At 43.5% G+C, this 27,652-nt stretch overlaps 1 protein-coding gene across 7 annotated transcripts in view; it reads left to right on the forward strand.

Annotated features, from left to right (window-relative positions):
• Positions 1–27,652, forward strand: part of FARP1 (FERM, ARH/RhoGEF and pleckstrin domain protein 1) — a 311,995-nt gene that overhangs the window by 92,241 nt on the left and 192,102 nt on the right. Inside the window, exon 3 of one of the 7 annotated variants that reach the window (XM_009427147.4) lies at positions 10,510–11,325. The exons of the other annotated variants lie outside the window; for them this stretch is intronic. Coding sequence (XP_009425422.2) covers positions 10,510–10,728 — 219 coding nt within the window. The 3' untranslated portion in view covers positions 10,729–11,325. Of the gene's footprint in view, positions 1–10,509; positions 11,326–27,652 lie in introns of those variants that run through there. 7 annotated transcript variants of the gene reach the window in all.

Below are 27,652 nucleotides of genomic sequence, written 5' to 3' on the forward strand. Positions count from 1 at the left end.
AAAGTTGACATTTGCCACCAAGTCAGTACGCTTCTAAGCTTTCATTTTATTTCATCAGGACTGACTGAGCGTCAGCATTCTGGCCGAGTCCTGCAGTTTTACCCACTGTGCAGGTCAGTGTTTTCTTCAAGGACTCTGGCCCTGGCTTGCTGGCATCCTCAGACTGTCTGGATGTTACCCAGGGGCTTCCTCTCACCTCTCCTTCATTCTTGTTCCTTGTTCTTAGATGGATGGGAGGTTCAGTTGTTGGAAACTACCAGTTAGACTAAGAAAGCTGGACTTCTTTCATACTCCTTAAGGCAAGTAGGGTATAAGTAAGTGGCCTGTAGGCTGATCTCAAACATTAGAGAGCATTAGGTTCATTAATAATATTCTGACTTTTTCTTATCTAAGCCAGTTTACTGATTAAGAAATCATCTGGTGAAATTAATCTCAAATATTTTTAAATGCTCAAAGAACAAATTGCTTCAGCTTCATTAAATACTTGTCTAAACACCTGGAAAAAATTTCCACCTCCGTTTCACAATACTTTGTGTAGTGAAACCTGATGGAGTGATAGTGTGTTAGTTATTACGGAAATAATGTGGACAATTCACAAGCAGAGTGTTTGTTCCATAAAATTAAACCTGAAATATGTTTGCTTGCTCTTAAGTTAGAAGTATTGACAAGCAGGAAACAAAGAGAGAAATAAATGAATGTATGGACAAGCAGCTGAAGAGGAAGCTCAGAGATTCTGTAGTATTTCTTTGGCTGTCTATCTAAATATGACACAGCAGCCTCCATTCTGAGAAAGCAAATTGAGCTGACGGGTGCCACCAAGCCCATCTTTCCACATGGGACCAAAAGACTCTGAAACTTCTCCCAACTTCTCCATTTTTAATATTCTCTTAGAAACACTGGATTTGTAATAATGCCTTTTAAGCCAAGGGTTAGTAACATCTTTTAATTCCAGTGATATCAATCAAAATAAATTTTCTTTAGAGGATAAACAGAGCTAACTAGATTTCTTCCCATATCCCTCATTGAGTAATAAAAAGTAGGTAGTTTGGGTCTCTCCTGACCTTGATGGCAGTGACAGTGCTGGCGAGATTTTTATGTCTGAGTCCTTGTGTGTACCCGACCTTCTGGCTTCTTTGATGGCTGTGCTGGAGCTGCTTGGCATTTTCACACCCCTGAACACCTTCATCAGTTTTACAGAGAACTTAGTGTGGTCCTCCCCAGGCAATACCCCCAGAGCCACATAAGTTTCATCACAATGCCCAAGGCTGTGGGCCCCAGGGAATCGAGGGTAATATTCTAACACAAATCAAAAGTCTCAAAAAAGCCACAAGTGACTTGAAGGCACTGAGAAGAAATTCTAAAGTGATTTATGTCTGATATCATGCCTAGAATTCCATTATGCCTGATGTTTCAAATATAAAGAAATCTCCTGGGGAGGTGATAAAAGGAGCTACACAGGTACCGGAGACAGAGGGGGAAACTGCCTCTCTCCACAGCGGAGTGACGCCCGGGTGTGGGATACTCTAGGTAGGAATAGAACATTTGGCCGATAGCTTAGAGTGGGTGGGATGTCATAAAGCTTACCATCTTAATCATTTTTAAGTACACGTTTCACTAGTGTTAATAAGTATATTCACGTTGCTATGCATCAGAGCTCCAGAGCTCTTTCCTTTTTAAAACTGAAACTCTAGATACATTAAATAGCCCCCATTTCCCCGTCCGCCAGCCCCTGCCAACCATCTAGGCTCATTTTATACACTGGTTTATTCCGTATCATTCATAAACCATACAACTCACCTCTGTCTTTTTTTTTTTTTTTTTCCTGAGACAGAGTTTCGCTCTTATTGCCCAGGCTGGAATGTAATGGTGTGATCTCAGCTCACGGCAACCTCCGCCTCCTGGGTTCAAGCAATTCCCCTGCCTCAGCCTCCAGAGTAGCTGGGATTACAGGCATGTGCCACTACACACAACTAATTTTTGTATTTTTAGTAGAAAAGGGGTTTCTCCATGTTTGTCAGGCTGGTCTCGAACTCCCGACCTCAGGTGATCTGCCCGCCTCGGCCTTCCGAAACTCATATAATTGGAATCATCCTATATGTGGCCTTTTGTGACTGGCTTCTTTTCTAGGCCCGTTTTTAGAACAAAGAGGGATGAACCTTTGCTTTACCATAAATAACCCTCATCACATGGCATTTTTTCTCCTTCAAAAACCTTGATTTGTAGCCGGGAAAAAGTGATTTTGTGAAGATATGGAGCTCTCCATCTAAGCAGCACCTGTATGAAAACTTACGAAAAAGAACTATGCTTCCAAACACGATTTAATTAAAACCATATAAGGCCATAAATCTAGTAATATGATACCTGCTCAGAGCCTTCCTTAGCTTGCACGGAAATGCATAGACGTTGCCAACATCTCCTACGTGCATTTCTAAAATAATACAGTTGGCCATTGAACAACACAGGTTTGAACTTCTCAAGTCCAATGTTATGCAGAGTTTTAAAAATAAATATATTGGAAAATTTTTTGGAGGTATGTGACAATTTGAAAAAAACAGACGAACCTCATAGCCAAGAAATAAAAAAATTAAGAAAGTGAGGTATGTCATGAATATATAAAATATATGTTGGTAGTCTATTTTATCATTTACTACCATAAAATGAACACAGATCTATTACAGAAAGTTAAAATTTGCCAGGCGTGGTGGCTCACGCCTGTAATGTTAGTACTTTGGGAAGCCAAGGCAGGTCGGTCACGAGGTCAGGAGTTTGAGACCAGCCTGGCCAACGTGGTGAAACCCCATCTCTACTAAAAATACAAAAATAAATTCGCCAGGCGTGGTGGCACACGCCTGTAATCCCAGCTACTCCAGAGGCTGAGGCAGAAGAATCACTTAAACCCAGGAGGTGGAGGCTGCCGTGAGCCAAGACTGCGCCATTGCACTCCAGCCTGGGCAACAGAGCAAGACTCTGTCTCAGGGGGAAAAAAAGAAAACGTTAAAATTTAGGCCGGGCGCGGGTGGCTCATGTCTGTAATCCCAGCATTTTGGGAGGCTGAGGCAGGTGGATCACTTGAAGTCAGGAGTTCAAGACCAGCCTGACCAACATGGCGAAAACCCATCTCTACTAAAAATACAAAATTTGCCAGGCATGGTGGTGGGTGCCTATAATCCCAGGTACTCGGGAGGCTGAGGCAGGAGAATCGCTTGAACCTGGGATGCGGAGGTTGGAGTGAGCTGAGATCACGCCATTGTACTCCAGCCTGGGCAACAAGATCGAAACTCCGTCTCAAAAAAAAAAAAAAAGAAAAGTTAAAATTTATCAAAACTTACACAAACGCTGACGGACTGTATGTGGCACCGATTGCAGTTGAGAGAAATGTAAACAAATGTAAAGATGCAGCATTAAATCATGACTGCATGAAATTAACTGTAGTAATACTGTACTACTGTCCCAGTCTTATAGCCACTTCCCGTTGCTGTTGCAGTGAACTCACGTGTTTTTAGTATCTGCTTCAAACGTGGATCATCTCCGTCATGAGCGGTTCATCTCCACTAAATTGCTTATCTCAGTAAAAAGTGATAGCTCGTGGTTCTTGCGTATTTTCTCATCACATTTAGTGCAATACTGTAAACTTTGAATGACACTATGGGACCCATATGAAGTGGCACCATTGATTCTGGAAGTGCTCTCAGGAAGCAGAGAAAAGTCATGTCATTACAAGAAAAAGTTGAATTGCTTGATATGTAGCATAGATTGAGGACTGCAGCTGCAGTTGCCCACCATTTCAAGATAAATGAATCTAGCATAAGGACCTTTTTTTTTTTTAAAGAAAGAAAGAAAAATTAGTCAAGTGGTCGCTATGGCTACATCAGCAGGTGTGAAAACCTTGTGCTTTTTGCGAAATGCTGTTTTATCTTGTACTGAAAATGCAGCTTTTATGTGAGTGCAGGCTTGCTCTAAGAAAGTCATACCTATAGACTCTAATATGATTTGGGGAAAGTGAAAACTTAAGGCAAAAGGAAGGTGAAGGATCTAAAGCTGGAGAATGTCATGCCAGCAAAAGCATGGTTTGATAATTTTAGAAAAAGGTTTGACTTAAAAGATGTTAAGATGACAGGAGAAGCAGCTTCTCCCGACTAAGAGGCAGTAGATGAGTTCCCAGATGCCATCAGGAAAATCACAGAGGAGAAAGCATATCTGCAAAACAGGTTTTCATGCAGATGTCTCTGCTGCCCTTGAGACAGCAAGACCAACCCCTCCTCTTCCTCCTCAGCCCACTCGAGGTGACGCTGTTGAGGATGAACCCTTATGATGATCCACTTCCACTTAGTAAACAGATTTTCTTAATAACATTTTCTTGTCTGTAGCTTTTTTTGTAAGAATACAGTAATAATACACATAGAAATTATGTGATAATCGACTGTATTCCGTTCTCATGGTGCTAATAAAGACATATCTGTGAGACTGGGTAATTTATTAAAAAAAGAGGGTTATTGGACTCACAGTTCCACATGGGTGGGGAGGCCTCACAATCATGGCAGAAGGCAAAGGAGGAGAAAGGCATGTCTTACGTGGTGGCAGGCAAAGAGAGAGTGTGCAGGGAAACTCCCCTTTATAAAACTATCTGATCTCCTGAGACTTATTCACTGTCATGAGAACAGCATAGGAAAGACCTGCCCCCATGATTCAGTTACCTCCCACCAAGTCCTTCCTAGGACATGTGGGAATTACGGGAACTACAATTCGAGATGAGATTTGGGTGGGGACACAGCCAAACCATATCATTGACTGTCTATGTTACTGATAAGGTCAACAATAGGCTATGAGTAGTTAATTTTTGGGGGAGTCAAAAGTTCTACTCATATTTTTGACTGTGGAGGGGGTCTGCGCGCCGACCCCCACATTGTTCAAGGGCCAGCTGTACTTGAGGTAGCAAAATAACTAACCCACTTAGCATGCTTTACCTTTGTTGTTTTAGAGAAAAACCCAACTTCCTGCCTGGGAAAGCCTGATTAGTGGTATGGATGGGGTCTTACCTGTTAAAACTCACAGGGAATTGGACTTCCTTATGGGTTAATGTATCTACAGACTACTTTCAGCATATTTTTGAAGATTTACTGCAGTTGTGGGGAAATAACACCAGCATTCAGTATATTGAACACTTAAGATACTTACCCTATTGAGAAAGGAGCCCCAAGGGAACAAGTGCCGGTTTACGCAGCTGTCTCCTATTAGGTTCTCTACCCTAGACCGGCCCTGGTTGTGTTTTCTCTCCTTCATCCCATCATAAAAACTGGAGCCCACATCCAGGTTCAGCCAAGGCCCTCAGGGCAAACACTGAGGGCTCCACTGCCCCTTTATTGCGTGCTTGCAATTGGAGCTCTTTGGGCCTGAGTTTCCTTACTGTTTTGCTTGATCAGCAGTGCGTTGACAAAGATGTTGTTTATATTTTATCCAGCATTTTTAGCTGTTTCATATGATTTCTACACTGTGGAATCATTTTAAGTGGTGTGAGGGGTGGAGGGGGAGGAGACATGGCTGGAGCTGAAGAACTGATCTCCAGCATGAGTGGGGCTGAGGTCCGGATTAGGCAGTGCTGTTAGAGACTCCAGCAGGCCTCAGGCAGGGATGGCAGGCACCAAGTGGCCTGGGGGCAGTGGGGAGAGGTGGTCCCTTGGGTTTCTGGTTGGGCCACTGAGTGGCGGGTGGCATTGGTTATTGAAGGGCTGCTCCCGGAGGAGATGAGGGGGGAGGGGGTGCTCAGGTGAGACTTCTGGGGAGCAGGTGACTCTCTGGCTCCAAGCGGGGAGCCCCACCTGGACTTGCTGGTGGGGCTGCTGGTCCAGACTGTGCTAGAGGAGAGAGAAAGGGCTGCTATTGTTTGCCTCCCAGCAGGTGAAGGAGGAGGGGCCCAAAGACACCTGGGCAGGTAACTTCATCCGGAAGACGGCCACCTCTCTTCTCCAGAGATCGAGAGTGAAGTGAGCAGGTGACATCCATGGTGATCCCTCCACAAGGAGGGAAGGAGGCAGGAGGGGAGGTGGCTTTAGCTCCCTTTCCTTTAGCCCTGTGGACTGGAGGGGCCTTGATCATCTCTTCTACCCTTGCACGGGGTCACCCTTGGCCAGGGACACCTGTGGCCAGTGGCTGGGGCCTTGTGCTGCTTAAAGCATGAGTTATTAGCACAACCGATTCAGGGTAGACGCACGTTTTTTGGGACTTTTGGAAAAGGAACACGCGATGACGAATGAATGATTAGATCTGAGGCCTTGGAGGGGTCAGCGAGTGCTGGCCTTGAAACTCAAGCTGCTTTGGCCTTGGTGGGAGTCTTGCCTGCGTGGTGATGGTGACGGTTGGAGTGGCCTTCCCAGGCAGGAAGGGAGGATGCGGCGATGCTCCCAGTTTATTGAAACCTGACTTTGTTCCCTGCTGGCAGCTGTTCTGAGAGAAGAAGGGAGGTGCAGGGCACTGGGGGCAGGCAAACAGAGAAGGATGGTTGCATTCTATGACAAGTTGACAGCATTATGAGAAACTGTACCAGATACTTTGTTGGTGGATGGTCTGGGGCTTTGGGTAGAAAAAGAAAACATTAGAGCTGAGATGAAAAGAAAAAGAAATCATCTGACCAGCAAGACTGGAGTCTAGAGAGGTGGTCCGCCTGCGGACGTCATCACACTGGTCGGGAGAGGATGAGAATTTCAGTGATTTCAACACAAGATCACCATACTGACAAAGAACACCTGAGAGAGTGGGTTGGTTTTGTGTCGTGTTCTAGTGCGTTTTCATCGTGAACATCTTAGGTTGGGAAGGCCTCAGGGAAGGGCTTTCGGGGAAGGACAGAACCAAGAGGCTTTACTAGAACCCGGAAACCTGGCATTCCTTTACAATCCGGCATTGAACTTTGCCCTTGATCCTAGGAGTTACAAGATCTGAAGCTGCTGTTTGAGATGCACAGCAGGACTCTGGTGGGTGACTCAGGAGAAGGAAGGCAGAAGGCAGAATCCCCGCCCTAGCGAAGATTCTAATCCAGCACGCGCACACGACAGTCAAAGAACAGAGTGTAGACAGTGGGCAACCATAAGGGACTGTCGTATGGGGTGAGCGAAATTCTTAAGTGCCAAGGAATGCAAAAACTGGCCCTGGGAAGAGTCAGGAATGAGGTGGTTTCTGCCAGAGGTGCGGTCTAAGTGGAGTTTTCAAGAAGGCTGTGGGTGTGGCGGGCAGAGTTCTAGGGTCCTTGGGGTGCTGCTGGCAGGACGAGCCTGAGAGCTTCTGGGGAGGTGGACGGCATGTGCTGGGGGCCCAGAAGCTTTTGAGAAGCACCTCCAGGGGAGTGTGGGGCATTTTGATGGGCAAGGCCCTTAAATACGGCATGTTGCACACGATGGGATGGACTCCACAACACGCACATGGAAGAGACCACCTCTCTGCAGGGACGTGTCCTGCACGTCTGGACTAGAATGCAAGCTTCTCTTTTTAGAAAAATGGGGCCAGGCATGGTGGCTCATGCCTGTAATCCCAGCACTTTGGGAGGCCCAGGCAGCAGGATCTCTTGAGGCCAGGAGCTCAAGACCAGCCTGGGCAATATAGTGAGACGTCGTCTCTACAAAAAACTTTAAAAACTGGCCAGGTGTGGTGGCTCACGCCTGTAATCCTAGCATTTTGGGAGGCTGAGGTGGGTGGATCACCTGAGGTCATCAGGGGTTCGAGACCAGCCTGGTCAACATGGTGAAACCCCATCTCTACTAAAAATACAAAAATTAGCTGAGCGTGGTGGTGCATGCCTGTGATCCCAGCTACTTGGGAGGCTGAGGCAGGAAAATCGCTTGAACCCAGGAGGTGGAGGTTGCAGTGAGCCGAGATTGCGCCACTGCACAACAGCCTGGGCGACAGATTGAGACTCTGTCTAAACAACAACAACAACAACAACAAAACTTAAAAAATTAACCAGGCACGGTGGTATGTGCCTGTAGTCCCAGCTACTCAGGAGGCTAAGCCGGGAGGATCACTTGAGCCTGGGAGGTCCATGGACAGGTCCTCTGCTGTACAGCTTGTTTTTCTATTTTATGTGACAGATGTAGCAATGTGTCTTGCATTGATAGGCTCTGCTTGCAGTCATTTTATATTAAACAGCATTGACAGCCTCTGCTTGCAGTCATTTTATATTAAACACAACCTATTTTTAGATGGACCACCCTGAAAGTGTTGTTTGAGATCTATTAAAGAAACATATTTCGATGAATGTTCGTAGCGTACTCCCCCTCCCTCGAGGCCGTAGGGACCGTTAGTGTTTACTACCTTATGGAAACTGTTTTTCTCCATGCTTTTATCTGGAATAGCACTCAACATTCATTAGCTAAATAGGAAACTTATTTCAGAGGGGATCATTTTTCATCCTAAAGAGGATTTTAAAAAATTTGGGGCCAGATGCAGTGGCTTATGCCTGTAATCCCAGCACTTTGTGAGGCCGAGGTGAGAAGATCTCTTATGGCCAGGAGTTCGAGACCAGCCTGGGCAACATAGTGAGACCTCCATCTCTACAAAGAAAATTTAAAAGGTAGCCACGTGTGGTGCTGTGTGCCTATAGTCCCAGCTGCTTAGGAGGCTGAGATGGGAGGATTGCTTGAGCCAAGGAGGTTGATGCTGCAGAGCTGAGATTGTACCACTGCATTCTGGCCTGGGCAACAGAGCAAGACCCTGTCTCAAAGAAATCTGGACTTAATATAAAATTTTGAAAGATGTAAGTCTATGGAAAAACATAGTAAAAAATGATTCAAGAATATTTTGTAATGCATGAAAGCTTTTGAAAGGCTAATTTTATCTTTAGTTGTATAAATATATTTTGGAAGAGAATAAGATTTTAATATGTGTATCTACATTATCTGTGTCTTTCACTAATAAGACAAGGTTCAACATCTGTCTTCAGATTGCATTTTCTGTGGGAAGAACTTAGGTTGTAGGCATTTAGCTCAGAGAAAGTGGAAAAGGTACTTCACTGCTCACTTTTTGCTATTTCTGCCCCAAGACCTGCTGTTCATTCTCCAGACTTGCTGTATTTTATGTCGAAAGGTTTTACTGTTTCCATGAGGAACTGTGGTTCATTTTCCCCAGGCTTATAATCAGTAAGTAGTGATTTTCTTTTCAGTGTTACTTACTGTGATACTGTAAAATCAAACTAACAATAAGGTGCCACAACGCCATAAAAAATTAATTGGGAAGATGTTGATTCCCAAACTAAGATTTGGGCTTTGGTTTTGAACTGTTAATTTGTTCATTCATTTTAATATTTCCTTTGACTGTCTCAGATATACCAAAGCGTGGTGCATTGTGGAATGTGTGCCAGTCTCAATGCATGTAGCTCTGTAGGATGGAAAGTCAGTTATGAAGAGAGACTTCTTTTTCTTCTGTGTCCTGTTGATTAAGAAGAATCTGTATGGCCGGGCACGGTGGCTCACGCCTGTAATCCCAGCACTTTGGAAGGCCGAGGGGGTGGATCACGAGGTCAGGAGTTCAAGATGAACTTGGCCAAGATAGTGAAACCCTGTCTCTACTAAAAATAAAAAAAAAAAATTAGCCGGGCATGGTGGTGGGCGCCTGTAATCTCAGCTAGTTGGGAGGCTGAGACAGAGAATTGCTTGAACCCAGGAGGCGGAGGTTGCAGTGAGCCTAGATCGTGCCACTGCGCTCCAGCCTTGGCGACAGAGAGAGACTCCATCTCAAAAAAAAAAAAGAAAAAAAAATCTGTATAACTTGCATTGCCCTTTCAGGTAATTAATCACCCTTTTTTTCCAGCAGGGTTAAAGATTGTAGTATTGACTATCAGTTATTTTGTAACAAAAACTGGACCTAAAGTTCAATTCACTGTTGACTTTTTCAAGAGGAGTATTAAATTTTTACTCCCTGCCATACACGTGGAATTTCAATATAATTTTAAGCCAAATTCTTTAAAATACGTGAAACTCATAGTGCTATTACAAAATAATTAACAAAGGAAGCAAGTTTTCTCCCCCGAGCATCTTATTTCTAGATTTTTTTTTTCCTAAGCAATCTCTTGAAAAGGAATATCAATGAGCAGATTTCTCTGGGGCCATTTGAACTTCATTAAAATTTCAGAGAGGGCTTTTCAATGAGAATATATTCATGTAAGCACTGGAGAGTTTTGCATAATTTTAAAGTTGAACAGAATTGGGTACAATTAGTAATGAAAATACAGTCCATCCCAGATTCCTAGCTGATTGCCATTTTGGTTTTCCCAGCCAACACCCTTTCTACCCCACTTCCTAGCTTTATTGAGGTATATCTGGTATATAAAAAATTGTACATAACTAATGTGTACAATTTGGTGAGTTTGGATATAAGTATAAGCTGGTGTTACCATCACCCAGTCAAGGTAATAAACATATCCATCACCTCCAAAACTTTGCTGTGTCTCTTTATTGTTACTGTTTTTTAAAAAACAACAAAAAGCGCCTTTTCAAGGGAGTGGCATTTGCTCTCCTCTCTTCCCAGATGGTGTCCTCATCCTCCTTCCTCAAAGCCACCGGCTCCTCCTGGACGGGTTGGGTACTGAGATGCCCCATGAAGCCCAAGCACCATTCACGTCTAATTGAGAAGTTTGGAGAGGACAGAATTCTCACTCATCTTACAGGCTCTATTTCTTACACAAACTGGGCTGAAAGTAGAAGCTTAGTGGTCACAGTCACTGAAGAGCTTCTTAAGCTTTTTTGAGTCAGGACTTGAAGTCCTGTTTCATTATTTCATTCAAAGAAATTGATTGGCAATGGCCAGAGTTAAATTCAAAGGTGACATTAACACATTTCAGTGCCCAATAAGTGATTTTTCTGCTGGGTAGGAGTAGATAGAGATGTGATCTCAGATACGTGAAGCTGCATACAGAGGGGCCCATCCACTCCTAAACAGGTCTCCAGGGGGCTTGGTTTGATCTACTAGATTTGGTGCCTCTTAAAGGGAAGCAATACAGCTTTTCTGCTGTGGGTTGTTTGCCACTAGGGGAAGATTCATTTCTATTCCAGCCATAAATTAGACCAAAGAGAGGGATTTGGTTTATTGCTAGTGCAGAAGTTAAAAACCATCTTCCTTTCCTGAGTGGTCTCTTAATTAGATTCTTTAGTTTTTAAATGTTAACTGAAATTGCTGAAGTTTAATTCCTGAAAGGGTTTAGTTTTTAAAAAGTACCTCATTTACCATATTACTGTGTTCTGAGAAATCTACAGTAATTTTTGTGTAACTTTTTTATTCAAAGAATGGATTGTGAATTGTAAAGCCATTTAGAAAGGCGAATAAAGTCAGATCTACTTTAATTCATGTTTGTCTTACCAACTTATTGATAAGCACTTTGTGGCATGTTTATGTGAGAACAGTTGATTTTAATGAGAAAACAGATTTTCAGCTCCCATGTTCAGTGTTTCATGTGACAAAATCATACACTGCAGCAACTAAGTAATACGAAGTGAGTACTTTAATTGAAACAATTAGAGTGACACAGGAGGCATTTTCTACTTGTGTAAACGCAAAGCTTAATTTTTAAAAAGCCTCCCCCAGTTTTCCTTCCTAAAGGAAGTGGATGATCAAGCCTGAGCTAGATAGAATAGCAGATGTGTATTTCATTATTAATACAAGAGGAATCTTTTTGGGTTAATAGAACTATTCTTTAGAAGAAGAACTTGTTTTGTGTTACAAAGGTGTTACATGGTTACTTACAGTAACAATTTCGAGCAGCACAGAAAATGCAGAAATGTATCCCATTCTTCTTAGGATTTTTGAGATAAATTCTTTTTTTTATTTGGAGAGGGAGTCTCACTGTGTCACCCAGGCTGGAGTGCAGTGGTGCGATCTCGGCTCACAGCAACCTCCGCCTCCCGGGTTCAAGCAATTCTCCTGCCTCAGCCTCCCGGGTAGCTGGGACTACAGATGCACGCCGCCACGCCACCATGCCCAGCCAACTTTTTATATTTTAGTAGAGACGAGGTTTCACTGTGTTGCCCAGGCTGGTCTTGAATTCACGAGCTCAGGCAATCTGCCCCCCTCAGCCTCCCAAAGTGTTGGGATTACAGGTGTGAGCCACTGCGCCTGGCCGAGATAAATTCTTAATTCTCACCTGTAGATCAGCAAAAATAAGCTTAGTCTTCTGATTCTTGCAACTTAAAAAAAAATTAGAGTCTATAGTTTTTGTCTAGGAAACATGGTTGTCAGTTTTCATTGTTAGAGTCTCAAAATAAGTGGTGTGTGTGTGCTTGCTTGTGTGCCTGTGTGTTTGTGTGTGAGTGTTGTGTGTGTGTGTTTACATACTATACTCCCTCCTTCTCCTCTGGGGATAATCTAAAAAGCTCAAAGTTCTTAGTCCTGGGTACTGAAACAATGCTATAAGGGAGGCATTTAGAAAAGCTTAATTTTAACCAGGTACTTACACCACAAACAGAATGACATCACTAAGCACACAGCACGTTAGTGAACAGTGGCTTTGTCAGAGCTTTCTACCCAGAGCCCTGAAATGGAACATTGTTAATTAGCTTTAAAAAATCCAGCTGTTCCTTGAGCCCATGGATTCTGCCTGTGCACTTCCTGCATACAACTGTCTACACAGAACCGAGGGCTGGAACTCCTGGGTTTAAGAAGGCAGCTGTTCCTTGGCGGGGCACAGTTGCTCACGCCTGTAATCCCAGCACTTTGGGAGGCCAAGGTGGACGGATCACCTGAGGTCAGGGGTTCAAGACCCAGCCTGGCCAACATGGTGAAACCACGTCTCTACTAAAAATACAAAAATTAACTGGGCGTGATGGCGCATGCCTGTAACCCGCATGCCTGTAATCCCAGCTATTCGGGAGGCTGAGGCAGAAGAATCACTGGAACCCAGGAGGCGGAGGTTGCAGTGAGCTGAGATCGCACCACTGCACTCCAGACTGGGTGGCGGTGAGACTCTGTCTCCAAAAAAAAAGTAGCTGTTCCTTTCTACACCTAGAAGACGATGCGTGCCATCTACCAATAGTGTCACGCCCAGGGTGTGTACTCTGTTGGTGGTGTGCAGCCTTCCACACCCCTGGCTGGGCCCACTTTGGCCCCCACATAGAGTTCTTTAACTGCCCTTTAAGAAAGTCACACTAAGCTCTAAATGACCAGGCCGGGTCACTAACGCAGACAGACACCCCAGTATGACTGGCTGGGCTATCCATCCCCGCAGCCCTGCTGGGGGAGTGGAGCTCACTGGGAGGACAGGTGGCGTGAAACAGAGAGAGCTATTTGAACTAACATGGGAGGAGGGAAGACGGAGAAGGATACAACAGACGGTGAGCTCAGGGCTCTGCTGGGATCCAGGGCAGGGGAGGAACCTTTCCCAGAGAAAGTTAGGAAGATGAGCAAAGGTTGGTAGGTTGACCCCAGCTTCCACCTTCAACGGATTCCAGGCAGTTCACGAGGAGCCAGAGTGTAGATGATGTGGATTGGGAGCCGATAAGAAAGTCCAGGCAAACAGAAACAGAGAACAGGGGCAAGATGTCCGCAGCATCCAGAAGGAGGCCTCTTCACAAAGTGAATGCCACCAAGCCACGAATGTGGTCATCAGCTTCCAGCAATCCTTGTGAAGAGCTGTGTATTGAACGCTGGACACTTGATCAGCAGTCGTATGATGAGAATAAACCAGTTCTCAGAAGAGTCGCAGATTCCTGACACTAAGACCAGAAACGCATCTCTGCCAAGGGTCCAAGAAGGAAACAAATTTTATGAACAACAACCTTTGCAGCCTCTCTCAGCATCAGAGAGGGGGGTACCTCGGACCTGTCTTCCCAAACAGGCCAATGGGTGCAACCCCGTCCAGCCCAGCAAACAGCAACTGTAATGAGAGAAATGGGCCAATGACACCTCTGTCTCATATCTGGCATGAGTAAAGGATAGATTTTGCAGTACCTAGAAAAATAGTGAACCAGTTCTCTCTGAAATATTCTGTGATTTTTGAACTCTTTCTACTGTATTTGGGTGGAATGAGATTTAATAGTGGACTCAGGGACACTGAGGGTAGAGGGAGGGGTAAGGAGATACCTCCTAGCAGTGATGTGAGCTGTTTCTCCCCGGGTAGAGGGCTTCCCCAAGGTATTTTCCTGTGGCCATAGACGTAATACAGTATCCTTTTATAGGATGGGATAGTGTCAGGAAACAAAATGTCTCATGTTTTAAGAAATCATGAGAAGCTTCAGAAATACTTTTAGATATTAATGTTAAATCTAGGATATGCTGAGTCCTTACCACACTGGATAACACATTCTTCATGGATTCTGTATTTGTGAATCCACCTACTCCCTAAAATTTGTAGTCCCCAAATCAAGCTTGTGGTGCTTTCCTGGTCATTTGTGGACCTGCCCAGGATTACAGAAAAATGTGAGTTGCCCAATGTGCACATTCTCAGCTGAACTCAAATGAGGGTCTGCCTTCTTGTCTCAGCTCTCGCGCTGGAAACAGGTGCCTTTTTGATGATCTAGTTAGTGCCGTGATTTGTTTGCGTTTTCCTGCTTTTTGTTGGTGATTTCACTGTTTAAAATGGCTCTGAAGTGTAGTGCTAGAAGCACTGTCCAGGGTTCCTGAGCACAAGAAGGCTGAGAATGTGCCTTACAGAGAAAACGGGTGTTAGGGAAGCTTCATTTAGGCATAAGTTCTAGTGCTACTTACTGGCCATTAATTCAACATTAATGAGTCAACAGTGTATATTAAATAAAGTGTCTTTTAACAGAAACATGCATTAAACAAGTTTATATTGTTCAGTTCATGAGAATATGACAGAAGATCTCAGAATCTAATCTTGTATTTCTCCTAGACGCAACAGTTCAGTGTTCCCTAGTTCAGTGGTGACCATGTAGAATGCAACTACAGCAAATAATGAGAATCGACTGTATTTCAACTAAATGAGCACCCATGGGTGCTCATTTAGACGAATAGGAATTTTCAGGTATCTTTTGTGATGCTTAAATTGAAATATTTTACTGTTACAACTTTGCCTTTGGAAATATTGCAAGTATAGCTCCTTGTTAATGTACTTGGTGAACTTTTTTGGGAACATAAAATTTTTAATGATATGATACTTCTTTTATGTGACATGGTAAGAACTTAAACTCTTGTAAGCTAGACGCTTTTTTGCAAGAGTCTTACAGCCCATTACTGAGGGAAGAGGTCTGATTTTTGCTTGAGGAATACATCATTAAAAAGAACTTCTGGTCTGCTTACTGTTTTACTTTTTCCTTGTGGCAACAGAGATATTTTGGCAGAAGTCTTGTGTTTCCCCACCATGTTCTCCACCCAGCTAATGGCCCATTGATGACACAGAAATTGTTTGGCTATTGGAATGATTAATGTCACTCAGGCCTATGTCTCGGGGAGGCAGGAAGGTAACCAGATGTACATCTCCCAAAGAAATATCACACAGGCCTTGTGTTTACACCTGTCTTTGAGCATTATAGAAGAAAAAAGACAGACGGAAACCTGAGGCCATACCGTTTCTTAGTGATGGTTCCCCGTGGTGGTATTGACAACATGAAATTCCAGGGGCAAATGAACAGTCTGGTTACCCACCTCTCTCCCTTCAGTTACATATGCGATGTTTGACAGCTCCTTTCCCAAATTTCTTTTGGAAATCTTCAAAATTCATCAGGGTTTAGATTGTTGACCTGTTTTGGAAACCTAATTTTTAAGTTTTCAATCTTTTAAGCCTTGGAAAGGATAGGCATTTAATAAAAGAGAAAATAGATGATTTTATATGTATGAGAAAATACATCGCTTTAAATTTACTCGTGAGATTCACCAATGATTTCTGAACACCAAACATTGGGGTGGCCCAGTGACTTAATCGGAGGAACACAGACACTTTGAAAAGAAATGTGGGATTTAAAAACCTGCAAAACTGAGTCTGTCATTCTTTAAAATGCCATCTCAAGTCACAAAATAATGATGTTAAAATCTGAAACCGTATGTGTTTTGAATGGTTTAGGTTCTAAAGAAAGGTACAATAATGCCAGTCTTTTGGGTTTGTACATGATTTGTTTCTTTCTCACATAATCTGTCAAAACTTTAAATTGTGAAATATGGCATATTTACAAAAGAGGCTATAAAAAGTGTAAGTATAGTTTAACAAATAAAAATATGAGGGCCGGGCACGGTGGCTCACACTTATAATCCCAGCACTTTGGGAGGCCGAGGCGGGTGGATCACGAGGTCAAGAGTTTGAGACCAGCGTGGCTAACATGGTGAAACCCCATCTCTGCTAAAAATACAAAAATTAGCTGGGCATGGTGGCAGGTGCCTGTAATCCCAGCTACTTGGGAGGCTGAGGCAGGAGAATCGCTTGAACCCGAGAGACAGAGGTTGCAGTGAGCCGAGATCGCACCACTGCACTCTAGCCTGGGCGACAGAGCAAGACTCTGTCTCAAAAAAAAAAAGAAAAGGAAAAAGAAAAAAATATATAACACTACCAGTATGGGCCACTCTCTGAAGACTTTAACCCCCATCCCTTAAGAAGTAATCCCAGCCTAAATTCTGTGTTGGTCACTCATCTGCCTCTTTTTATAGTTTAACACGTGTGTAATTCTAAACCACTGCATGATTTGGTTTGTAAATTACTGGTTCAGTGCCTGTCTTCCCCACTTAGCCGTAAGGAGAGGGATTGTGTGGCCCCTGGTCTTTGATCTGTCCTAGGCTCGAGCACAGTGCTTGGCACATAGCAGGGACTTCATAGATGTTTATGAACTTGTGAATACATAAATATGTTTATTCTTAGAAAAATGATGATTTCTAATGTATGAATAAGGCACATACATGTGTGTACATTTGAATCATAAAGAATATTAAATCTTATTCTTGAACCATGAAGTTAAGTGGACAGCTGTTAGAACTGGAAGACCTGGGTGCCCATTTCTCAAAGAAAGAAGTGAGGCTCAAACAGGTGCTTTGTCCAACGTCATTCAGTTAGACGGTGGCTAAGGCGGGGCCACAGTTCATATCTTCTGCCTCCTTGTCTAGGATTCTAGGCCATGTGCACTCTCAGGATGGTTTTATGCAAGAGATATAGACGACTTTATTTGCTTAATAGAAAGTCCCCACTGGGGGCCGGGCATGGTATTCTTACGCCTGTAATCCCAGCACTTTGGGAGGCTGAGGCGGGTGGATCACTTGAGGTCAGGAATTTGAGGCCAGCCTGACCAACATGGTGAAACCGTGTTTTGCCAACATGGTGAAACCCCATCTCTACTAAAAATACAAAAATTAGCTGGGCATGGTGGCGCACGCCTGTAATCCCAGCTACTTGGGAGGCTGAGGCAGGAGAATGGCTTGAACCCGGGAGGTGGAGGTTGCAGTAAGCTGAGATCACGCCATTGCACTCCAGCCTGAGTGACAGAGTGAGACTCCATCTCAAAAAAAAAAAAGAAAAAAAAGTCCCCATTAGGGAAGAGGGAGGACAAACAACTACCAAAGCCCTCCAGCATCACCTGTTGGCATCACGCAATTTGATAAAGTCCATGATAAACCATAAAAAGATAGCAGATTGGATAGTAATATAGCTAATTATATGTATGTATGTATGTATGTATGTATGTATATATGTATGTATTTTGAGATGGTATCTCATTCACTCTGTTGCCCAGGGTGTGCAGTGGCGCAATCTTGGCTCAATGCAGTCTCCGCCTCCTGGGTTCAAGCGATTCTCCTGCGTCAGCCTCCTGAAGAGCTGGGATTGCAGGATCCTGCCACCATGCCCGGCTATTTTTTGTATTTTTAGTAGAGACAGGGTTTCACTATGTTGGCCAACCTGGTCTCAAACTCCTGACTTCAAGTGATCTGCCCTCTTCGGCCTCCCAAAGTGCTGGGATTACAGGCGTGAGCCACCGTGCCCACCTATATATGTATTTAACAACAATGTTAATAATATGTATTATATTAGCATATCAGGAGATTAGAGTTATAATGACTTTATTATCAGATGAATTTTTCAAAATGCCCATTTGCATTTTGACTGTTCAGACTTCCTGACTATTCAATGTGAGACTCATAAGACTAAAAGAAAATCAGTGCATGTGATGTGACTCAATAACTTAAGACTTCAGCGTGGCTCTTATCAGGTTCACATTCATGTTCTTGGGTAGGTTCAATAGAGCGTTCATTACCTGCATATTTTCATTTATTAAAATTAAAACCCACCCCAACACAGAGTGAAGATGACTTTTTCACGTTACTTTGACTCGTACCTCAAAGACAAGCCAACAATGGCCCAGCTAATGGACAGGAGTGCCCTGGTGGCAGATGGTCTGGCTTGACCCTCATGGATGCTACCAGATGCTGAGATTTCCTCTCACAGGCTGCTGTAGAATGTGCCCTCCAAAATGCCAGGCATCTCTGTACTGTGTTCTTTAAACATTTATTGAAGACCTTTGTCTTTAATACCCACCCACTTAGTTGCCTGTGCCTTCCCAGGACCTGAAATTGGATGTAAGTCAATGTCAAAGAAAGTGTCCAGTGTTGTTCTTTAAGGAAGATTATCTATCATCCTGCTCTAACACTCAAGTCAGCGACCCAGTGAGCCCCGGTGATCATGTATACTTCAGAGGAAAATATATCTGCCTCAGATTCTCAGGGTGTTATTTTTAGAAAAATACTTCCAAATTGTTTGACACCAACATTTTTCAACTTGATTTTGGCAAGCATAGGCCCCTGAGATTTTAAAGTAGCTTTTATCAAAACAAAACTAGCTACTTAGCTATGACTGCGTAGAATTCCAAAGGTTGGAGAGAACCCTGGTGGCACCCATACTCAAAGTAGCGAGTGTGGTGCATTAATAGCTGTATGTTGATTTAGTCTGCGACGAAAGCAATGTTCAAGCCAAGTTTGTCCAGCAAGGAAAAATGTTAAGTTTCTGATCTTTAAAAAGGGTGTTGAGGGAGATGAAAATTAATCTGAAGCATTAAGGAATGCTTTTGAATGCTTGTTGGCAAGTAGTCCTGAGTTTAGCCTTTTATTTCTCTTAACCCACTGCTGGGGCTGCAGAAGATGATGCCAGTGATTGGTAATAAAAGTCTCAGTAGCTGCCATTGACTGAGTGCTGTTGCAGAGGATTTTCCTGATGCTCTTGCAGGAAATGCCCATAGCAACCGCATGAGTCAGATATCCCAATCTGGCTTATCAGTGAAGAAACTGAGACTCAGATCAAAGACTTTGATGTGAGACAAAAACTGGATTTGGACCCTGCCTGCCTCTGCCACTTTTAAACTGTGGCCTGGGTTTCACCATTTGTGAAATGAGGATGATGGTCTCCACCTCAAAAGGTGGTTGTGAGGATTAAGTGAGATGATGTATTTATAACAACACATCACTTACAAAGTAGGAAGTGTAGACTGCCGTGGGCTTTGCTGCGTTCATCCAAGGTTGCACCGCTAAGTCATCGTTGAGCTCGGTTTCCAGCCCAGATGTTTCCAGCCAGATGTGCTCTGCTCTTGGCCTTTTATTTTATAGTTGCTGCATCAGTTCATAGCAAACATTTCATGGAAACTGGGCCATGTGGTTAGTTTTAGGTTTGCTGTAATGAAGAGAGCCCTGGGTGGAGGCAGAATTTATGGGTTTGAGGTCAGAATCCACTGTCTTGTTTGTGTGTGTATGACAGTTTTCATGCATGCTTTCCATGTGGGGTTTGGAACAAATTGATGGGCAGTTTTGGCTCTTCATAACACAAAGTGGGGCTCATCGCATAGTTATATACAGCTTTGAAAATACCACTCTGTACTTCTGATGCGTGTGATCATTTCAGGGTTCTGAGACCACCCCAACTCATTTGCCCATCATTATGGGACCTCTGAGTTTCCGGGCAAAGTGATAATCTGAGCGGGCAGTCGGTAGTGTGTGGGTGTCCCTGAAAAGCACTAAGTGTTCTCCTCACTTGTTCCCAAATACTCATCTCATAATGATGCACTAATACATGCCATTATTGGTGTTTGTGTCATTTTTGGATTTTGAGGTTGAAGTTGAAGAGAGATGACAGTTTAATTCTTAGCTCCGCTCTTAAAAACTGTGGGATTCTGAACAAATTTCTTAACTTTAGTGAGTGCCAGTTATATCATCTGTAAAGTGTGGATGAGAATAGTATCTCTCTCCTTGTGTGTTAATAATGGTGCCTGCAAAATGACTAGATAACACATGTAAAATGATCAGACAGTTTTGGGCATCTAGTAGGTGCTCAATAAAAAGTGGGTATTCTATCCCAGTGATCATGAGCACGAAGAATTGTGTCTGTTGTATTTGTGGAGAGTCTACTGATGAGAAGTGTATCCTTCTGCCTGTGTTGCTGTAAGTGCAGAATGTGATTTAAGCCAAATGCATGGCGGTGTAGCCTGGCCAGCTGTTTACACATTCAGATTCAGCCTCAGCAGAAATAGCCTAGCCATGAATTCACAAGAAACTGCTGAGAATTCAGGATCTGAGCTCACTGCTGGGATTAATTTCTTTTCAACAGACTGACTGTCTAGAGAATGTCCATGATGCTATAAATGAAAACATATGTTAGTATAACCGATGGCAGTGGGGGAATGGGAAAGCAATGATGGGATATTCAGGAACCATTTCATGGAGAAGAACCACTAGCTTGGCTGTAGCTGGGGCAAAGAAAGAGACATATTTACTACAAGATCCTTTTGTGGCATCTTCCTTTTTTTTTTTTTAAAGGTTATTTTGCATTGAAAAACAAAGGAAGAATTTTTTACTTGTAGGAGCAATTTATGAAACAATGAACTTCCATAACCTGAGAATGTGGCTTCATTTGAGAAATGAGATTTTGGGTAAAACAACAGTAGGGAGGGAGGTCTCTTTTTAGGGCCCCTTTGGCCACCTTCAGATAAGCTCAATGAATAGCCAAGACAAAAAAATTGTAGGCAGTGTTGTTAAACTGGCATTTTTCTTGTAAATGTAAAAGTGGTTGCTGTGGCCGGGTGCGGTGGCTCATGCCTGTAATCCCAGCACTTTGGGAGGTGGAGGCGGGCGGATCACAAGGTCAGGAGATCGAGACCATCCTGGCTAACATGGTGAAACCCCGTCTCTACTAAAAATAGAAAAAAAAATAGCCGGGCATGGTGGCAGGCGCCTGTAGTCCCAGCTACTCGGGAGGCTGAGGCAGGAGAATGGCGTGAACCCGGGAGGCGAAGCTTGCAGTGAGCCGAGATTGCGCCACTGCACTCAAGCCTGGGCGACAGAGTGAGACTCCGTCTCAAAAAAAAAAACAAAACCAAAAACTAGTGGTTGCTGTGTTGTAAAATACAGTGTTTTGCCGATACCTTAAAATATTATGAAACAATGCTCTTTTTAATTGTATTTGCCTTCATGGGTTGGTTTTGAAAGATGTTAGTAATATGAATAAGATGGAAAATATATTTTGTTTGTCTTTTTTATAGTTCCCCTACCTAGCAGATTTAAAAGTTAGCAAAGGGTAAGATCATACCTTCAACTTTCTTAATAAAACAAAGACCTTTTTGGAAATCTGATTCCTAGCTCATGACTGTGCTTGACCTTTGTGGATTTCTTATACTGTATGTCAGGCAGAGCTCATGTGGGAAGTTCTGTTATGACTGCAAGAAAAGGAAGCGTAGTAGAAACATGTAGCTGGAACTGTAGGCCATTGTGTGCGCAGTCAGCCTCCCTTCCCAGCCCCCAAATCCAGAACAATCTGTCTGAACATTAGAAACACCAGTAAACGTTAAAGCAACAACCCTTCTGGTGGGCCATTTGGCAACTGGTCAAAAATCTTAAGAATGTGCACAGCTTTGTTCCAGCAGGTTCGCTTCTAGGAGGTGCTCTTACAGAGCTGGTAGAAATGAAATGCCCGTGCAAAGATGTTCGTGAAAGTGTGGTTAATGATCAAAGAAAATCATAGGTCCACTAAGTTACGGTTCATCATTCTATACAGGTATTAAAATGTTGATAAACATTTGTTAGGAATGAAAGTGAATAGGGACGTTGTGCTATATTTTAGGTAATGAATCAGTATTTAAAATTGGAGGTTTTTAAAAAAGTTATCAATTCTGAATTCATGAAATTAAGTGAGATCTGTGAAATATATGTGCGATGGGGAGAAGAATGGTGGTTATCAGAGGCAGGGGAGAGGGGAAAGTGGGAGTCGTTTAATGGATACACAGTTAGTTTTGCCAGATGAGAATGTTCTAGAGAGGATGGTGGTGATGGCTGCACCACTGTGACAAGTGTGCTTACTGCTATTGGTCTGTACCTTTAAAAATGATAAATTTTTGTGTTATGTGCATCTTACCACTTTTTTTTTTTCTTTTTTTTTGGAGACAGTCTCACTCTGTCACCCAGGCTGGAGTGCAGTGGCGTGATCTCAGTTCACTGCAACCTCCACCTCCCAGGTTCAAGTGATTCTTGTGCCTCAGCCTCCCGAGCAGCTGGGATTACAGGCATATGCTACCATGCCTGGCTAATTTTTGTATTTTCAGTAGAGATGAGATTTCACAGTGTTGGCCAGGCTGGTCTCAAACTCCTGGCCTCAAGTGATCCACCCGCCTCAGCCTCCCAAAGTGCTGGGATTACAGGCATGAGCCACCACACTTGGCCTTACTACAATTTTTTTTTTACAAGGAACAATAATAAAAAGAATGATAAATAATAACAATAATTTTCAAAGTATATATGTGGGTATATATATGTATATATGTGGATATATATATATATATATCAAAAGATTTCCCTTCTGAAGGAAAGTTTGGTTTTATTTATAATTATTTCAGTATACTTCTCTAAAAGATCAAGCGTTCTTCAACATAGTCACTATTCCCTCATCACACTTCAGATATTAAAATTTTCCAAATATCATTGAATACAAAGGAAAACTTTGTGATTAAAAAACACAGCATTTTAATCAACTTAACTCAAGCTTTTTTGGAGATGGACTCATCTGTGTATTTAAAACAACACTAGTCTTGGCAGTGTCAATAATCTGGTACGATGGAAATGTGTTCTGGAAGCTTTTGGACCTGGTAGGATTTTATGAAGGGAGAGAGGGAATGTGATAGGATTTGCTAATCTTTCTCACTGACACGTCTAATTTTGTCAAAAATACACATTCTTCTTTTCCTCGTCTGTTTTGTTACCTTCTCCTCATTCTGTACGCCCTTCTTTCTGCACTATCTATTATACATCTGTTTGAATCCCTCTTTAAGAAGTAGAACCCTGAGGCTGGGTGCAGTGGCTCATGTCTGTAACCCCAGCACTTTGGGATGCCAAGGCGGGTGGATAACAAGGTCAGGAGTTTAAGACCAGCCTGACCAACATGGTGAAACCTGTCTATACTAAAGATACAAAAATTAGCTAGGCGTGGTGGCATGTGCCTGTAATCCTAGCTACTTGGGAGGCTGAGGCAGGAGAATCACTTGAATCCTGGAGGCGGAGGTTGTAGTGAGCCGAGATTGCACCACTGCACTCCAGCCTGGATGACGGAGCAAGACTCCATCTTGAGGGGGAAAAGAAAAAAAAAGTAGGACCCTCATTGATGTGTGGCTACAGTGGAGATATCCAAGCTAAAACTTCTGATCTATTTGCTACTATGTTTTATGTTGAAAACAATGCATAGATGTGAAGTCACGCGTGTGTTAAATAGCTTGATGTAGCCATTCCACAGCGTGTACATCTATCAAAACATCATGTCGTACACCATTGATATATATAATTTTTTTTTTTGAGGTGGAGTCTCGCTCTGTTGCCCAGGCTAGAGTGCAGTGGCACGATCTTGGCTCACTGCAAGCTCTGCCTCCTGGGTTCACGCCATTCTCCTGCCTCAGCCTCCCGAGTAGCTGAGGCACCCGCCACCATGCCTGGCTAATTTTTTTGTATTTTTAGTAGAGATGGGGTTTCACCATGTTAGCCAGGATGGTCTCAATCTCCTGACCTCATGATCCACCCGCCTCAGCCTCCCAAAGTGCTGGGGTTACAGGCATGAGCCACCACACCCGGCCTGTAATTTTTACTTGTCAATTTAAAAAGTAAACTTAAAGAAAAAACATAAATAGAACATGAGAAGGACAGGTCATGAAACCTTTCCAGACTCCCTGTACTTTTAACTCTGAAGAATATTTAGAGTTTATGCAATCACTGCCTGGTATAGAGTTGTATCAACATGTCCTGGTAATACACCAGACCACGTGAGCATCGTGTTTGCTAATTTGTGACCTTGAATAGGTATTGTTTAATTTGATAAAGTTTCCAGGAGTACAGATTGAGGTAAAAGATCTGAATAGTGGCAAAGATGATGGGAAAAATCAGTTGGGTGCTGTCACTCATGCTTGTGATCACAGCACTTTGGGAGGCCGAGGTTGGAGGATCTCTGGAGGCCAGGAGATCAAGAGCAACCTGGGCAACATAGCGAGACTACATCTCTATTGTGGGGAAAAAAAAAGCCAAGGTCAATTGTTCACTGTTTTCTGAGGCTCTTTCATCCTCTGCCTGACATCTAATTTCTTACCCTCTTGATGAGATGACAAATTCTAGATCAGGCAACCCAGGATTGCTGTCATCTGGTAGGATCCTTCATATGTATTTATGTGATTTTATTTGGTAATTGAATTTGAGAATTTAAAATGCTCTTGATTTCGGATTTACCTAAAAAATCATCAGGGCTGGGCGTGGTGGCTCACGCCTGTAATCCCAGCACTTTGGGAGGCTGAGGCGGGAGGATCGCTTGAGCTCAGGTGTTTGAGACCAGCCTGGGCAACATAGTGAGACCCTGTCTGTCTCTACAAAAAATAAAAAAAAATCTGAGTGTGGTAGGATGTGCCTATAGACACAGCTACTCCAGCGGCTGAGGTGGGAGGATTGCTCGAGCCTGGGAGGTCGAGGCTGCAGTGAGCCATGGTTGTGACACTGCATGCCACTGTCACTCCTGGGCAACAGAGCGAGACCCTGTCTCAAAAAATAGATAGGTATATTTTTATATTCTCTCTCTATGTGTATATATAGAGTATATATATAATACTCTCTATATAGAGTGTACATATCTATAAAGTATGTATATATACACACATATATACGTGTGTGTGTGTGTATCAGCAGCTTGCATTTACTAGTTTTTAAGTGAGCCTTAGAAATGTCCTCAGGTGGCTCCCAGCATGTCACTCGGGGCTTAAGTGCAGCCTGTCTTACTGCTCATATGTCCCTGTGTTGGGCCTCCCTCAGGCTTGGCTCCAGAGGTTTCACCGTGAGCAGGGGACCAGTGTTTTGCCCCCCGGGTTTCCTGGCTGGTGAGCTGGCACCATCTTCACAGAGGCTTATAGTGTTTGATTATAAAAATGGCAGTGTTCAATTTTTAAAATGCATATTCCAAGTTGTCTTTTTTCCTAAATATTCCTAATAACATTTGATTTTTTTTTCCAAGATGGTTGCTTGGAGCTTGACTTATTGCATGCTTGAGAGAAAAAGAAGGGGACAGAGGTTGTTGGAGTAAGTCAGGTGGAGCTTGGCTTAAACATCAGGATCCAAGATTCAGGTCGGATGAAGGGAAGGTGGCCTGTAGAATATTCACGGTGCTTGAGAAATGGGAAATTTAAAGATACCTGAAAAGTGTGTGTGTGTGTGTGTGTGTGTGTGTGTGTGTATTGAGAAGACCTTGGGGCAGTTACCCTCTGAGCCTCAGTTTCCATGTTGATAAAACAAGGGAATCAGAATAATTGATTCTTCAAAGTTCTTTCCTTCTTTAACCCACTGGGGCTCTGGACCATATTAAATGTGTAAAAATTGCATCTGCTAGGTGGGCGGCCCATTTCAAGGAAAATTCTAGAATAAGTAAGCCTTACATTGGGTAAATACAAGTTTTAAAAAAGCACACACACACGCCCCTCATCAAGTTTCCTAATACAAGTTTTACTTCACAGTCTGCTTATAATTCTAGGTAGGCGCTGAACAGCATGAAGAAGGTATTATGTATTCGAGTTTTGTTGTATTTAGTAACCCATTGCTCATCTGACTGTAAAGTCTGTCTTATATTTCAAGGTGTTACTAATCATGGGTTCACACACCCCTCTGTTGCCTATTGATAGGTGAAACACTGCTTCATTTAACATTTTTCTTTGTTGTTCTTCAGTTTATTCCATTTTGGTGTAGTCAGCTTCATCCTCACTGAGTTTAGCCTTTGCAGATATCCATTCCTCCCTGGTTACCTCTGCAGCATCTGAAAGACCCAGTCAGTGATACACAGAGGTCTGGAACTCAATCCAGCTCAACTCTGGGCCTGTGAAAGCAAAACAATGGGGACAAATCCAGCTGGCCCACGAGCACTTGCTTTATAAAGCTGCCCACACACTCTTCACTCTACCTGCTTTTTGGTCCCCTGTTTTTAGAGTTCCCTGATGCTTTAGCTAGAGGGGCTTTTTCATGTTGTTTCAAGGCTGTGAGTTCTAACACGTAAGCTGCGTTCTGGCTTTAGCCACTCTGTCCTGCCAAGAAGCTGACCACTGTTTGAAATCAACTTCTCATCTGCTTCTCGTCAGGTTTTCCAGAGCCCAGAGAACAGTGTTGAGTCAGGCCACAGATAGGCTACAAAGGCCAGGACACAATTCCAAATCCCAGGGGGCTGGAGAGAGTCAGGGCCTTCAGTGTCAATCAGTTAAACACCGAGGCAGGAGGAAGGGACATTGGGAGACTTGCAGGATCCTGGACTTGTGTTCACATTTAATCCTGCTCTGTGTAGGGGTGTGTATTAGGACTGCAGGATGGACAGGTGTGACAGCTCTATGGGAGGAAGGGGAAACTCTGGTGTCCGCATCCTATGGGAATGCACAGTGCATTGCTGCGTGGTGACAGCTGTTGATGGGGCACGCTGCTCATGCAGACACTGGAAGGAACCACTGCTGTGGTCCCATGCTTTGCTTTTCTAGGTGAGGCCTGAGGCAGCGAGAGAGGAGATGCCCGGGCCAGGCTCCCGCAGAGAAGTGCTGGCAGAGCTCATGTGTGGGCGACCCCTGGCCCCGAGCTGTGGGTGACTACAGCAACTGGGGATTTGTCAGGACCTGGCCCATCCTTGGGGGAAAGAGTGTTGCCTTCCAGAAGGACATCCAGGTGTCCGTTCACCTTGACCTCCCATTGGATGCAACCTTTTGGTCCATAGCATCTTACTCCCCTCCTCTCTTCATTGACCAGATCACATTCCTCTCTTTAGATTTCACTCAGCTCCCACTGGTATGCATGTCTGTGTACTTTTTTTTTTTTTTTTTTGCCTAGAAAGTTTGCTTTGGGCTTTGAATACAATGGGAAGGGTGGATAAATTATGTGTGGGAAGGAATTTATGGTGTCATAGGAAGAACATTGACTGATGTTTGTAAAAATATGGGAGTTTGTAACATAGATGATATCTTTTTGATACATGTAACATGCTGTGTAGGTGTGGAGGAAAAGCAAGAGAAAGAAGCAGGGCATGCTTCGAATTTCTCTGTACAGATGATTTCTGTTAGTGCGTTTTGCGTTACAACCAACACTCTCCTGAGCTAATAAAGCGAGAATTCACTGTTACTGTGGGGAGGGCATCAAGCCATTCATGAGGGATCCACTCCCATGACCCAGACACCTCTCACTAGGCTCCGTCTCCAACTCTGGGGTCACATTTCAGCATGAGATCTGGAGG

Source organism: Pan troglodytes, chromosome 14, assembly GCF_028858775.2.
Source record: "Pan troglodytes isolate AG18354 chromosome 14, NHGRI_mPanTro3-v2.0_pri, whole genome shotgun sequence".
Taxonomy (NCBI): Eukaryota; Metazoa; Chordata; class Mammalia; order Primates; family Hominidae; genus Pan; species Pan troglodytes.